We start from the raw sequence: 17,007 nt of genomic DNA, 5'->3' as shown, positions 1-17,007 counted from the left end.
TGGGGAATTTGAGTTTTAAGTGAATAGTTGAGGGGATTGCCCTGAGCTTGGTGATAGTGGGCCTTCCAAGGATCATGTTATATGAGGAGGTTGCGCTTATCACATAGAATTTCATCATATGAGAGACCTGCCGGGGTGCGGTCCCAAAGATGATGGGGAGATAAATGATGCCCCGAATTGGAATCATCGTGTTCCCGAATCCGTACAAGGGATCTTCAAGACAGGGGTCCATTCGGAGGTGGCCGAGCTCCATCCTGTTAAGTGTGTGCTCGAATACAATATTAGCAGAGTAACCATTGTCAACTAGAATTCTTTTTACCTCATTGTTTGCGACATCAAGGGTCACCACCAATGCCAAGTTGTGATCCGGATCGAGCCCCTCATAATCAGAATAAGAGAAGCAGATCGGCTCATCATCCAGAGTCTGGATCATCATCACATCATTCTCCTGGTCCGAGCTCCGAGGTGGAGAGGCGGTGCCTCCGAAAACAACATTCACCACATTTTTGCCTCTTCCCGGGGCTCTGTCTTTGTCATTTGACCCCCTTTGAAGATACTGGTTCATGTTTCCTTTCTTGACTTGGTCTTCTATGAACATCTTGAGGGAGAAACAGTTCTCAGTAGTATGGCCATGATCCTCGTGATAGCCACAATGCTTGTCCCGTGCCCTGTTTTCGGGAGGCGCCAGCAAGGGTTTTGGCGGATAATAAAACAGCTTGCCTTTGACTTCGCGGAAAATGTCGGCCCGGGGCCTGTTGAGGAGTGTCCACTCCGGTTCCGGTTTGGGTTCCTTCTTGGTCTTGGGTTTCCTTTCATTCTTTCTTGATTCGGGGTATGTATCCCGGGGTGGGGTTCCCCGGGACTTCTGAATGTAGTTGGCTTGCCTGTCAAGCTTGTATCTTTTGTCTCTCCGGGACGACGAGCGTTGCTCCGGAGAGTCATCATCATCATGTATTCTTCTATTCATCTTCATTGATTTGAGGAAATCATTTTCCTTTATGAACTTTGATGCCAATGCATATGCTGATGCTAGGCTCTGGGGCTCTCTATGAATCAAGTCTTTAACATAGCCTTTACAACATATCGGGTGCAAGTTTCTTCGAAAAATATTCACTGCCTCCTTTTCTTCTAAGTTGGAGAGTTGGTTAACTGCTTCCTGGAATCTTTTGATGAATTCTGGGAGGGACTCCTTGCTTCTTTGCTGGATTATTTCTAGATGACACATCTGCAACTCGTTCATCCGGTTGGCCCTGAATCTTTTCAAAAATATCTCGCGAAAGTCTTTCCAGGAGTCCACACTCCGAGACGGAATGCGGCTGAACCATTTCTGAGCACCCCCCTTCAACGTTGATGCGAAGAATCGGCATCTAGTCAGGTCGCTGTAATCATAAATATTAGATATTTGCTCGAAATAGTTCAGATGCTCCTCGGGGTCGGCTAGTCCATCAAAAGGGTCAAAATTGAAGTGTTTCAGCCCTGATTCTCTGGGGGTGGATTCCAGCTTCTTCGTGAATGGGGTGGCTGCCGCTCCTTCTTCCATGTCGCCTTCCGCCTTTCTTTTAAGGTCCCGAAGGACCCGGGCCATTTGTTCTTGCTTGGATTCCTTCTCTGGCTCCGAGTCTGAAGAAACATGAATCCGCTGTGCCTTTCTCTTTATCTTGGCCTCTTCTTCCCGGACTCTCATTTCTATAGATTCCTGGGCTTTAGCCTCTTCTTCTTTCCGGATTCTCTCACGGAGGGCAGCTCTTTTTATTTCATCTCTGGCATCCTTTGGTGGCTTCTTTAAATTCTTCGCAATCCGGTCGAAGACGGATCCCCAAGATTCTCCGGACCGTTCACCGGACCGTTCTCGCTGATCCCCTGGGTGAGTCTCAGGTTCGGCGTCATGCTTTTCCTTCCACAGGTCCATTGCCGCCTGTATCTGTTCCGGGGTCGTACTTCCCCATGGGTTGGTGGGGGCCCCAGTGTGCTTGTGGGCAGCTTTTTCAATAACTATTCTCTGGTATCCTGGTTGGAGATTTTGAGAGGGAGTCTGGGTTATGGGGAGCCCTTTGTCCAGATCTTCCAAGTCTCCATCCCTGGGTTGGGGAGGAGGTGGAAGGAAAGAGGCAGAAACAGCTGCTTTGCTCTTTCTCGTAGTCATGGTTATTCAATAGGACTACAAACTCAAAGTAATAAAATTCGTAAAAAATAGATCTAAGAGATTAGTAGTGGCGTCCTTACTGGGGGATAGTGTTACAAGCTTCTGGGTGGGGCAGGAGTTGCGGATATGAACACCACCGGGCGGAGGTTCGACCCCTCCTTCTAGCGCCAATGATAATCCCAAATCACCCCGGGGCCTTCTCCTTGTCGGGCCCGGACTCAGACTCCTTTTGGACGGAAACGGCTACGGCGTGCGGTGTTGCTGTAGGGTGGGAACCTACAAAACAGAACCGGAGGGGGGGCGTCCCCGCGGCACCTCCGGCGTGAGAATGAGAAAGGGTTTTAAGGAGAAGAAGGGCAAAACAGGGATTATGCGAATATATCTTATGGTGAATGCGTGTGTGTATGTATGTATAGGTGAGAGAGAGTATGTGAGATTGTAACCTGTAACCTTCCTTCTGTTCTACCTTTTATAGGCCTCCCCCTAGGGTTTAGGGGTTTGCACCTTTTAATCTGGACCGTAGGTTTGCCTTTTGGACTATAGGGCATCTGGACGTGTCCTGGGATGCGTCAGAGTACTATCAGATCCGGACCGTAGGAACGTCCTGGATCCCGGGTACCTGGACGGTGGTGATGTTGCCACGTGCCCTGGGCTCCTCAAGGTCAAAGCTGAATGCGTCAGAGTACTATCAGATCCGGACCGTAGGAACGTTCTGGATCCCGGGTACCTGGACGGTGGTGATGTTGCCACGTGTCCTGGGCTCCCCAAGGTCAGAGCTGAGTACTCCCTGGGCTCTTGTACTTGGGCCCTGGGCCTCTACTATTGGGCCTGAATTATTATAGGCTATCACTTTTCTTCGTCCTTCTCCTTCAAAAGAGTACTCAAGTCCATGTTTTGTTCTCTATCTTATCCTTAAAGCTTGGATCCACAAGAGAAGCCCCAGCTTTGGCTATCTCGACAGCAACTTTCTGGGCCTTAACTAGATCACTATCCCACAACAAATGAGCATTCTCGAAAAGGTTTGGGACATGTTCTCGACTAGTAATTTTCCCCTAAAATTTCTACAAATCTTACATTAAAATTTTTAAAATCAACTATTTCAAAATATTCTCCTATTTTTTTTAAAAAATCTAACTTTATTCCGACCAAAAAAATTTATCATCTTAATATCTACAAAAAAAAAACTTTCCATCTTGATATATTTCTAAATTTTCTTTTTAATACCATTTCTTCTCTTTTTTCCAAAATAAATTTACAATATTAATTTTTTCAAAAGTTTTTCTTTTATCTTTTATTCTATGAAAGATTACAATTTACAAGGACAATTATCCATAAATTCATCATCAATCGAAATATTATCTTAAAGTTTCTACAACATGTTCTATTAAGATTTTTGAAATTAATTTAGCATAATAATATTCTCCTAAACTTTTTTTTTTCTTTTTGATATTTTCCTAAAAATATTCAGTACCATTTCATCAACTTACCATAATACTATTCTCCTAAAATTTCTTTTTTTTTAAATCAACTCATCATCTTAATATTCTTCTAAATTTCCTTTTTAGTACCATTAATGCTCTTTCTCTTAAAATCAACTATTTTATATGTTTCCGGAAAAAAAATGAACAAAATACCTCTTTTTAGATGTCTTTTAGCCCAAAATACTCATTCTCAAATAAGGTGTACTAAATACCCGCCACTTTCAGGATGATACTGAGTATCAGGATGCCACTTTCAGGATGATACTGAGTATCAGGATGATACGCCACTTTCGGTGAAATATCAGGATGATTCTCCTTTCTCAGTAGAGTATCAGAGGAGTCCTTTCCCACGGGAGTAGAGTATCAACCCTAATACTCCACCATGAGTATTATTGTTTTTGAAAATTTAAATATTTATTCAAGATTTCATTATCTAAACATGTATCATATTTTAAATTTTTAATATTTTATAATTTAACAATTTCCTATATGGGGTTTAAAAATCTTTAAAAAATAAATAAAAGTAAATTTTAACAATTTAAATATTTTAAAATTTTAGACAATATTCCACTGAGAAAGGAGTATATCTCACATTTTTCCCCGCCGGTAAATGAGCTGATAAATGAGTATATAACTGATACTCTAGTAACAAAGGAGTATCAAGCATGATGATGGTGGATACTTTGAACAACTTAAAATTCTGATATTTCACTGAAAATGGAGTATAGTGGATATTTTGGACAACCTAAAATTCTGATGGATATTTTGGGTAATTATTATTTAAAAATGGTTATTTAGGTCTTTTACTCAAAAAAAAAGAAATTTTGAAATATGGTCAGACGGGTTCAAATTATGAACTTATGATTTGATATCTTAATTGTCGTAAATGGCAACTTGGTTATATAATCTAAATCTAGATAGACTGACATTAAAATACGGTGGGCCACACATTGGCAAATCCAGCTTGAAATATAAGGGGGTCTGAAAAAAAAATAACGAGCTCGAGCCAAATATTTTAGACTCGAACTCGTTTTACTGGGCTCAACTCGTTTCGTAAACGAGTCCGAGTTCGGGTAAAGGTTTCTGCTCGTTTAATTAAATAAGTTGGTTCAACTCGACTCATGAAATTAAACGAGCCGAATTCGGGATAGCGTTTTAGTCTCGATTTAATGTAAAACTGAATGAGTCGGCTCGCTAAACTGACTCATTTAGCTAAATGAACTGTCTCGACTCGACTCGTGAAATTAACGAGTCGGGTTTTGGCAGAGGTTTAGACTCATTTTAACTAAATGAGCCGGCATGACTACATTAAATTCGGCTCAAATTACACCTGATTCGAAACCCGGCTCGCCCGAACGGAATTACACCACTATCTTTGTGTTTTTCAACCATTTTTTGAACGAGGTCAAGAATATCATTCAAATTTTGAAAATCAACTTTGGTTCTTATGTTAACTATATAGTTAAAAAGCTGATCTTTAAGTGATTAGAAAACGTATTTGATCAAATTCTGAAGGATAAAATTTTCATCAAATGTTGATAAAAAAATTACGTAGGTTAATGCATGATAGGCAAAAAATCAACTTCATATTAACTTCATTATAATTTTATCAAAATAATGGTGTTAAAGTGTTTTAACTTGGAATGCTCGTTCAATATCTATTCCTATCTTTTTTTTTTATCTATTCCTAACTTCTACTTAAATTTATAACTCATAATTTTTTATAATAAAAAATTTATAACTTTCACTTATAAATATTGCCCCAGTGAAATGACTTTTGATATCAAAAAAACTTTAAGTAGGGGAGAATTTTTTCTTTCAAAAATTAAAGGGGATCATTTTTAATTTTTATATAATTTGAATATACATATTCATCCGATCCCCTTACCACTTAGAAAATCCGCCTCTGGGGTAACATGAGATGAAAACTCTGAGTTTCTGGTTATTAAAGGTGTTGAAGTTCAAAATTCTGGATACTCTACCTTTTTTGTATTCTCAGTCTTCAGAAGTCTACTGGACTTTATTATTTTATCAACTATAAATATCAGACAATAATGTGTTAAAACCGATTACTACAAAAATGGATTCCCATTTAATCTTAACTTAGGAAACTTTTCTACAGCGAAACTATGATTCTTTTGTAAGAACACTTAACAAAGTATACAAGCTTTTGGGCATCAACATGACAAACTACAAACCTATAATCTTGTATAATATCAGGTACACCTGACAGCCCCTCCGTTCAGCCATTGAAAGGGGAAGATCTCTTGACACTCCCCACTGTAATAGTACAAGGTAACATACATTATCTTCTACGATGGTTACTTCCAGTTAACGGACTTCTTGATGATGTACGGGACGTAAAACCTGTAGTTGCACGATTAATTGATCTCTGATTCAAAATATTGATGTATTCTGGGTCATCTAGATTGGAAAGAACTTCATCTGAATCGAATTGTATGAAACATAAGGGATCAGGGCAGTTATTACTACACAGAGTAGTATAATTAAAGTCTGAGACTTGTAGAATTTTAAATTTATTCCAGAAGCCCACAAAAGATCATAGTTTTTTTTGACAAGAAGAAACAATAGTGATTATTTTCTATCACAAAGTAGAATCTTAATTGCTTCAATTTTTATTATAGTAGTCAAATAAAGATATTATGCAGCATATTGAAATGCCAATACAAAAGAAATTGGCAATAGCTTTTAGTTGATTAGTTAGTTATGGTCAATGTTTAGTTAATGAGTACAGCTGTCATAATATTAGAGGTAGTATCAATTGTATATAAATAAATAGATATGGAATCTTACAGATTAAAAAAGTTAGTTAGACATTTCATTTCTATTTCTCTCTCTCTCAGATCTCTCTCTCAATCTCTCTAACTGTTTTTTAGTATGAATATACATTAGTCAATATCAAATTTGAATTTCCTATAATAAAATTATTTGGTAAAAGAAATGAGAGCCATCTAAGAGGATATTTAATAACTGCATTTAGATACCTTTTCTAAAAGAAATTTGATCAATTTGTGGTGGTTCGTAAAGTGTAGGTTGTAAATTGCTTGCTTTAACATATAGTATGCTCAAGGAACATTGTAAAACATATAATTCAGAAACTTTTCCTCAGGATGAAATTGCTGTGGTTGACACAATTCGAACAAATTAAACAGCGACAATAAGATCTTTCTCCTTTGACAGAACCCTTGACAATCAAATTAATGTGGTTTTGGGTGAAATTTACTCGCTACACACACACAAGGAATCAACTTGTCTAAAAAAGTGAAGGCTTGTGATCATAAAAATTTGATCATCGAAATCTCGAGCTGTGCATCTTCAACAATCGCTTTGCTTCAGAACTTGTGGACTTTGCAAATCGCAACACAGGGAAAACGTTTCCATGTAACTTGAAGATTTCATTCACATAATCTAACAAACTATCTTAATTTTAGCAGACAAAGAGCTCATGCAAATAGTGTGAAGTTTCAAAGCAATTTCGTTTGTGTTCTTTACTTGATGAATACTTGACTAATATAAATAGGAATGTAGAGACCTGAGAGACATTTTAATTTCAGATCTCATTTTCACTTTCAATTTTCTGAAATAAACAGAGTCCCTGGACTTGCCCTTTCTATAGATTTCAAGGTTGCAATGGAGGTCAAGATGTTATCTCGTAAAATGGTGAAACCAGCAAATCCAACCCCAAAGAACCTTTTAACCTCTGAACTGTCCTTTTTTGATCAGATGCAACCTCCGGTTTACATTCCCACAATTTACTTTTTTCAATCTGGGAGCACTAGCAGACGCCGCTTAGAAGCATCATTATCTGAGACCCTGATTCGATTCTATCCACTAGCCGGAAGATTCTCCATTGATGGTTCATGTGTCAATTGTAACGACCAAGGGGTCGATTACTTGGAAGCTGAAGCACTTGATGTAACACTAGCTGAATTGCTTGACAATGCTTCTACAAATCTTGAACTTTTACATTGCCTTGTTCCATGGGACATACAAAAGCCTAAAATGGACATCTCTCCCATTGTAGGCATACAACTGACCACGTTCAAGTGCGGGGGACTAGTAATATGTGGACTTTGTTCACATATAAAGCTAGATGGATTCTCTGGATCTACATTCTTTCGTGAATGGTCCATTGCATGTAGAGCTGGACTTGATGAAGCAATGCTTCCGAATTTCTGCATACCTTCCATATTTCCAAAAAGAGATTTATCTGGGATGATCAAGCCTAGTGGTTCTCCATTTTTGAGGAATATAAAAATGGTTACAAGGAGGTTTGTGTTTCCTCAGAAAACTATTTTGAACCTAAAATCAGAAGTAAGGGCTAGTACTGGAAATGTTGTTAACCCTTCACGTGTAGAGGTTTTAGCTTGTACTTTATGGAAGGTTCTAATCAGCATTGATCAAGCAAAACATGGAAGTTTAAGAGATTCAACGCTTTGCACTTCTGTCAACTTGAGAGGAAGAACTGGAATCAAAGACATTCCCCAAAATGTTTTTGGGAATTTTTACTTTCAAATTCCTATCAGATTTAAGCGAGGAAATGGTACTAAACCTGAGAATTTAGAGTTGCATCATTTGGTGAGCTTGTTTAGTAAGACCATAAAGAATGAAATAGGGGAATGTTCAAAAATTTCTGACCCGAATGAGCTGATGACAAAGGTGGCTAAAAATATTAACATTATACGCGAAGAGAAGGGAAACGATGGAGTGAATTTCAGGTTCTTTAACACATTATGCAACTTTCCGATGTACGATGTTGATTTCGGGTGGGGGAAGCCGGAGTGGGTGGGTGTCACAAGTGTCCCCGTAGAACTTGTTGTTATGGTCAATGTTTAATCAATGAAAACAATTATCATAATATTAAAGGTAGTATCAATTGTATACAAACAAACAGATGTGGAATCTTACATATTAAGAAAGTTAGTTAGACATTTCATTTCTATTTCTCTCTCTCTCAGATCTCTCTCTCAATCTCTCTAACTGTTTTTTAGTATGAATATACATTAGTCATATTGGTATCAGAGCAGGAGAAAATCAAGATCGAAGCTTATCTCATGTAAGAACGATGCATTGTTGTTGGTGAGACTGCGTAGCTGTATGAACAATTACGTGATAACTCAACACGATAACAACACTAGAACAGGACAGTTCAATAATACTACATCTACACATGAAATCAGGAAGAATGAAGACAAGGCAAATACAAAGAATCAGAAGATTAGAAGAAGGCCTGAAGTCTGTCTACAGGTCACTGAAAGAAGTTCATTAATATGATCATGTCTCAGTGAAGAACAAATGTTAAAGACTTTCAGGGTTTCATAAATGTTGAAGATTCAGTATACAAGTGCTACCGGAAGATTTCAGTGTATTGGCATTGACTGAAGATAGACAGTGTTCGAAGCATAGGAATCTGAAGAATTGAAGACAGGGTATAGACAGAGGTTAATGAAGACGTTGTCTAAAGTACCATAAAGGATTCCAGTGAAAGTACAGTTGTTTATTAACAGTCAGTGTTTGAAGCGATAAAGTTGAGGCAAGCTTAATAATTTAATCAAGGCCATAATACGAAGACCTGAATCGGGGTTAGTCGTCTATGAACCATACCAGTTGTACTAGGCGTCAACAGCTCGTGAAAGGAATCTGAGTATTATTTATAGAAGAATTGTTAAGTTGAGGAACGTACTTGGATTGAACATTTGTATGTTAAAGTACGAGAAGTGGTGCGTGGGGTATATAGCTAAACAGCTCAGGGGACTGACGAAGCTCAAAGTTTAATTGGTTAATTAAATAAATTTATTTAAAGGACTTTAATATAATTTATTTAATAAACTTAAATTGATTTATCTTATAAACTTTAAATAAGTTTATTTTATAAATCTAAATTAGTTTATTTATATAAGTTATATTTAAGTTTATTTTATAAATTAATTTAGTTACAATTTAAACTTAAAAAGAAAAACAAAAACAAAAAGAAAAGAAAAACAAAAAGAAAAATAAAAATAAAACAAAAATAAAACAAAAATAAAAAGAAAAAGAAAAAGAGAAAGAGAAAAAAACAAAATGGAAATAAACTAATAAACAAACGTGTACAAGAAAATTGATTGTCTTTGATTTATGAAAGGTATAGTAAACCAAGTGTATATGTTGTCGCCACAGGAAATGTATCCATTTCCCCCGGTCGCCATAGGCAGGTTGTGTAGTTTTATTTTATTAACATTGTCGCCACAGAGAAGCTGTACTTGATCGCCACATAAAACTTCTCTCATCAGCCACATATTTTATTGGATAAAGTCTACACTTTGCAGAAGAAGAAAATAGAGCCATTCATTTTTTTGGGGATTCAATTCTGTTCATCTTCTCTCCCAAAAGAGAAGTGAAAATGGCAGCATTGATTTACAGAGAAGCTCAAGCTTCTTATTTATCCGTTTAACTTCTCATCGGAGTAACGTTATAATGTCCGATTTAACTCTTATATATTCATAGGGGAATTATAATCGTTACCCGGTAATTAAATCCTTAGACAAACAAAAGCTAGATTATTGTATAGGATTTTGATTTGTAAATCTTTGTAGAAGCTAGGAACTTTGTTGTTCTTAGATTGTAGCTGGTTAATTTATTTACCGGAGTGTAGCAACACCCCTCGAGGATTTATATACGAATATATATTTCCCCGAATATCTTGTGTTCCTTGTTTTTATCGTTCCAAACACTATCACTCTCAAGAACACGAAACCACTAACCGAGCACTAAATATTTTATCCGCTAAAGATTCGAAAGAATTTTTAATTTAGTGATTATCGTATTCAACCCCCCCTTCTACGATAATTTGGGACCTAACAATTGGTATAAGAGCTGACTGATTGATACACAAATCAGGATCCTTAAAAATTATTTATTTTATTAATTTTTCATTTACATAAATTTGATTAGAAAAATTATTTTATAAATTTAATTTAAATAAGTTTATTATGAACTTAATTTAAATAAATTTATTTTATAAATTTAACTAAATTAATTTACTATTTAAATTTTAGTAAATAAAACTTTTAATTTAAATTTATTTTTATTTATTTACGGGTGTATTATTAGCTGCCATTTTGCTTTGGTCTCGACAATTGGCAGATGCGTTGGTGAAATAGATTAATACGCAGAAATAAAAGAACCAAGAAAGACATGTTATACATGTGCCAAGGAAATAAAAGGAAAGGAATGGTAGTTGTGATACGCACGAGCATGGTCATCCGCATGGACTGCCCATAGGAGTGTAGGTATCGCCATACATATAAGGAGTCGCGTATAGAAATCAAGGCAACCAGCTCATGTATATTTGATCGCCATAGACACAGCAGTCGCCACAGATGAGTTCGATAATTTATTGCCTAATTCAGGAAATGAATCTCCTGTAATTAACTGTAGTCGCCACACAAATTCCTAGTAAAAAATGGCGCACACAAACTCTGTTGCGATCACAGTTATACAGGAATACCCTGATCGGCACAGCCGGCGTCGCCATACAGAAGCTATCTCCTGTACACCTGTAGTCTTCATAGCTTCTCTGGCGATTTCTTGCACTCTATTGATCGCCATAGGAAAAGAAATATTCAAGAGCTATCTGAGTCGCTATAGAACACTTAACAAATTTCTGTAACCCCTTAATTAATTATTTCTGATTTATTTATTTTTCCATAAAATTTAAGTAAAATTTAAAATTCTTAAATTTAAATTTTTCTTAAATAATAATTTATGTTTTATTTAACTTTTAAGAAAATTCAAAATTCTTGAAAATTAGATTTTACATAAATATTTATTTTTGATTAATTTATTTTTAAGAAAATTAAAAATACTGGAAATTTAAATTTCTCTTAAATATCAAATTAAGGGTACTCAAAGGATTGGTAGACTCAGGATTCCTCCAGGCTTTTAAAGTGGATTTCATACAGGCGGGAATTGTGGAGGTCAGAGAGAATAGTGGGGATAGACAAATATCTCAGTTACATACAGTAAAGTTGGAACCTCAAGACAGAATGTAAGAGTTACTGATAGCTGAATCAAAGGAAGCTCAGGTAGAATTACTTGAGGGACTGGACGTCAGGGCAGTGTTTCACTTGTCAGGGAAGTTTAGTCGCATCATATTCACAAGGAGTACATAAGCTATATCCAAGGATCAAGCATATCTATTCTGAAGCAGAGATTCTTACAGATTCAGTTCAAGAGGTGGTTAAAGACTGAGAATGGGATATAAACAAGATTTGATAGCTACAGGTATGACAAGCAATATGTGTCAAGTAACTATCAGGGGTTTTGCTACAACAAAACAAGAAGCTTGACAAACAAGAATGAGTAGGGATTCGGTTGAAGAGCTGAGACCAAGGTGGAATGTTTTCTTAGGGAAGCAGCCAGTCAAAACTTATAGTGCACGGGAAAGAGTTGGGATGGATCAGATGATGAGAATCATGAATATCTTGCTTTCACAGCAATCTCTGAAGATGGTCCAACTCACATATCTCAGGTTTCAATTTCTTGAACCACTGCAATATTTTGTTTTCAATATTCAATGCATGATAAGATCTTAGTGTTTAAATGTTTAACACTCGCACAAGCATGATAGCATCACACATAGATAATGCTGAACTAGTTTACTAGATTATTTTCTGGTACCTAGGATTGATGTTTAACTTGTGCATGTTACTTTAGATGATCTTAAATATATGTTTGAATATTTGTTGAACATGATTAATTGCTTTAGTGAGATATATATTTTACAGCACTTAAGACCTTTTTCTATGCTTATCTCCTGCATCATATTACAATGTGATTTATTCATTTGATCTGAATTGTTTGTTAAGATCTATTAGTTTATAATTGGATTGAGATAGCAAGATGAGATTCTTTAACAGGATTGGACTAGATAGAATTAGTGACTTATTTGTTAATTCTGTTTGTTCCATATAATGCATGTCTTGCTTAATTCTTAGTGTAATATTTTTGAATAAATGTCATGTATTCTTAATACAATGCTTGCTTAATTATAGAAAGCATGTTTAAAATCACAATAGGGCAAAGATTGCTAGTCCTCCTTATGTAAGGTTGGAACCATTTATCCTCTAGCCTAAGACAAATCTGTCAGGGGTATTAAAATGGAGAAAATGGCCAGTCAAAGATAAAAATTAGCATGATAAGGTTGCAGCTGTTGTTATGTCTGTTTATAATAATATCTCTAATCCAACTGGACCCAAACTGATAAGTTGGGTACCAAGAACAGTTAATCTATTTGTGAGTGCAGGACATAACAGGTCAATTGATTCATATGTATTCTTGGTAATTCATACTCAAGGAATATGATCAAAGAAAGAGCCTCACAGTCAAATGTGATTAACAAAAGCTATTCCGTCAATAATCTTTGGAGATGACAGCAAAGGTTTTCATTACGGGACAAGCTATACAGAAAAGGGATGTCATCATGGATTCGACAATTGATATCACTGATAACAACTATCATTGGAGTCACTGATAACAGTTGAAGCAACTTCCTTGCTGGAGAATCAAGGCGCAAATTCTCTTATCAGACAGTTCTGCATCAAAGGACAAATTGTCAATTCAAAGAAGGATTAGTGTCTCGTCCGAAGCAGAAAGGTTGAGAAGCTTGCTCTTCTTAGAGTAAGGAAAGGGAATGCTCATGGCTAGACTGGAATCTTAGGAAATGTGAAGTCAATGGTTTCTACTATAAAGCTTCATCTAACAGAAGCTTAGCTATGACATTGGAAGCTCTCACCCTTGACCATAAACACAAGGAACTCTTTTGTAAAAATTGGTTAGTGAGAGGACTGCCTCATCTGAAATTCAGAAGGATGATAAATGTGAGGCATGTCATAAAGAGGAGTCAAAGATAACATCACATCAAAGTAAAGATATACCTTAGTGATGGTGGTTGACTACTCTTATTAAACAAAGTTATTATTCGTGCATTCTCAAGACAAGACATCACAGATGGTGATTAATCGTATCAGAAGATCAAGCTGGAAGCAATTGTAAAAGAAATGATCCTGTGGTCAGATAATGCGACTGAATTCCAGAAGCAGTTCTGATTAATATCTGTAACATCAAGAACATTCTGAGACATATTCAGCACTGGGAGCTCCGTGTCATAATGGAGTGATACAAGGGAAGAACCAGAACTTGATTAAAGCTAAAAGGGAAATATCAAGCTAATCAAGACTTTCTAAATATCAAAGGGCTAGAGTAGTCAAAACAGTTTGCAACAAGTAAGATCAAGCCTTGATCTGGATGTATACATAAATACCACTAATGAGTTAATGGCCAACAGGAGCAAACACTGGATAACCTGAAAGTGTTTGGAGAGAATATTCTATAAAAGCAAACAATGAAATATTTTCAGTTGTTTGAAGATCTTGCCATTTGCAGCTAAGACTAGTTAGGATATTTTCCAGGGCTTCTTAGTGGAGTATACAACCTACAGGACATTTTTGGTTGATCAACAGAAGGTGATTGAAAGTTTAACTGCACAGTTCAACAACGCAATACTCCAAGTTGTTAAAGGAGAAATTAATGGTATTGATGATTCATATCCAAGCAGTAGAATGGCAGTGTATAACACAACTCATTATTTCAATGAAGCCAGTCAGCAAGGGTAAGGATTTTCAGGAAATCCCAGCAACAGCTTAGGGGGAGCAAAAGAAGGATCAACTAGTCAGACACAACACCACATTGAAAATCAGAGGATACAACAAGAACATATCTGTTGAAATAAAGGGTTTGATGTCAAGTCTATTCCCAGAGTCTAGTTCTTAAGTGATCCAGTTGGTGGAGTAATGATTAGCAGGCCTACTGAGTGCAAATAATTAATTTTCTAGTTTTCTATTTAAAGAAGAAACTAAGAAAGTTACAGAAGCTCTGATAAATCCGGATTGATTGGGTGATTGCAAAGCAACATGAACTCAATCAGTCAGCAAGCAGATTGTAGGGAAGCTAGTATCCAAACCAAATGACAATATTGTAATTGGTATAAGGATAACCAGAAGTCAAACTGGATGACGATGGCATTGTTACGAGGGACAAGGCCAAACTGTATGCTAGGTTATTATCTGGAAGCAGTATCTAACAGAAAGCACCAGTGACGAGACTTGAGGATATTACGAGTGCACTCCTGGTTGGTGAGTCAAAAGAGGAATTCAATGCACCACAGTTCATGGACTTTGCAGTTGCAGATCTATTGGACTATGTATATCTCTTCTTCACAAGCTCACTTCAGGTTGGTGTGAACTAGTATACTACTCAAGCAATTGTCAAGGACATGGTATGGCACTCTAACTGAAGTTACAAGTTTAATATAAACTAGTAGAGTCGTCATATTAATAACTCTCTTATAACTAGGCACAAACATATTGTTTTATATGTGATAGAATGATAATGTATATGTTGGTCTACTAACAAAAACTTGTGCAAGATTATTTGCTAAGTAATTGCAGAGTAGGTATGGAGGAGCATGTTGGAAAGGTTACAATTTTTTTTGGAATTACTTCAAGCAAGCCATTAGAATAATTCTTTTAGGAGTTCAAGCAAGCCAAAAGAACAATTCTTTTAGGAGCACAAGTAAACCAAAAGAATGATGGCAATACAAGTAAGTTAAGGATCTTTTGAAGATGCAAAATTTGGAAGATTCTGAACATGCCAAGACTACTTACCAACAGAAACCACTAAAGCTTGATCAGTGCAACTCAGGTATAATGACAAGCTATAGAGGTATGACAAGCTCACTCTTTTATTAAAATGCTAATAGACAACATGTAACGTTCTCAAGATGCCAATGTGCAAGGTTTCAAGTGGATCCTAGAGAATCCAATCTTATAGTTATTAACAAGATTGTTAGATATCTTAATGGACTACCAATTCTTAGAGTAAAGTACCCTAAAGATATTATGCTTAACATGTTTGGCTATATAGATACTGATTATGCAGGTTGTAAGAAAGACAGAAGAAGCATCTCTAAAGCTGTCAACCGAAGTGACAGGAGAAGCATCTCTGAAGCTGTCAACTGAAGTAACAGGAGAAGCATCTCATGAAGCTGTCAACTTCATGGAAGAAGATTGATTTCTTATTATGATGAGAAAAAACTTCATAACCAACAACTCTGTGGAATACTCTATGACAAGGCACCTTCACACCATGTATCATTACTTTAGAGAGTATGTCTTTTAGTCAAAGACTCACTTGCAGAAACACTTATTAAACCACTTGTTAAAATTAATCTTTCAAGACTGGTTTGTAAGTGTGGGATAACATTCATTGCATATCAGTTGGAAATCCCATCTGTAAGGAATTCTTCATATAAGTTCACAAGTATTAAATCTTCAATATTTAAAGGACTTGTGAATTTATCAGTAATCTAGTACCTCGTACTTAGTGCTACTATCTTGATTATCATGATTACAATGTCATATACATTTGTGGTAGTTAAGTATTATAGCATTAAGTTTGAATATTATTTTAATTAATTTAAATTATGACTGTTAGGTCACACAACACTATAGAAGGGGGTTGAATATAGTGTTTATATAATCAAATCGATTTCGAACATAAGTATATAACAGTAATCAAGTATATTCAATATAATAAACTCTGTTACAATAGAACATTTGTTCTCTCTCAGTGATGAACAATATCACTAAGAGCTGCTAGGTTACAATGTATAATCTTTCTCGTGAATGATAACACCTATAGTGTAAACCCTGAGCTGTGTTTATATAGTACACAGTTACAAGATATCTTCTAAATGATATGGAATATAATTCTGTCTCCTAAAATATATCAATCAAATATTATCTTCTACAAGTCTTCTAGCTGTCCAACTCTTCATGCATATCTTATATTGTTTTAGTCACGATCATTTCCTGTAAATCAGCTGCATTCCTTATCTGAAGTATCTGCACTTAAGTCCTGATATAAATCCTGACGGCCTTAAGTTCTGATATAAGTTCTGACTTCAGTAAGTTCTGATATTAAGTTCTAAAACTAAACACAGCAGATTAGACATGACATCACAAATATATCTAACAATCTCCCCCAACTTGTAAATTATGAAAAATATACAAGTTAATAGATTTGATGATGTCAAAAACATTTAAGTACAAATGCAATGAGAGTTTATTTAGACAACTAACTACAACTTACAGTCCTTGTAGCTTTTACCAATTTTACCGAGTCAATCTGAATCCAAAGTGATTCTTGACAAAGTTTGATATCAGCTTCTCTTCTGCATTCCTCAGGACTTGAGCTAATGTAGCTTTGACTTGCTTCATTTTAGGGATGGAAAATTAATCCGATCCGACGGATATCCGATCCGAA

General features: G+C 36.1%; 1 protein-coding gene across 1 annotated transcript; it reads left to right on the top strand.

Moving 5' to 3' along the window:
* Positions 1–7,275: 7,275 nt before the first annotated feature.
* Positions 7,276–8,481, top strand: LOC141660403 (acetyl-CoA-benzylalcohol acetyltransferase-like). The gene has a single exon (XM_074467387.1). It carries the CDS (start codon positions 7,276–7,278, stop codon positions 8,479–8,481), a length of 1,206 nt encoding a protein of 401 aa, XP_074323488.1.
* Positions 8,482–17,007: the final 8,526 nt, after the last annotated feature.

The sequence above is a fragment of the Apium graveolens genome, chromosome 5 (genome assembly GCF_009905375.1).
Source record: "Apium graveolens cultivar Ventura chromosome 5, ASM990537v1, whole genome shotgun sequence".
Classification (NCBI taxonomy): Eukaryota; Viridiplantae; Streptophyta; class Magnoliopsida; order Apiales; family Apiaceae; genus Apium; species Apium graveolens.
The sequence above is the reverse complement of the archived record's forward strand: the minus strand, read 5'-3'. Positions and strand labels throughout refer to the sequence as shown.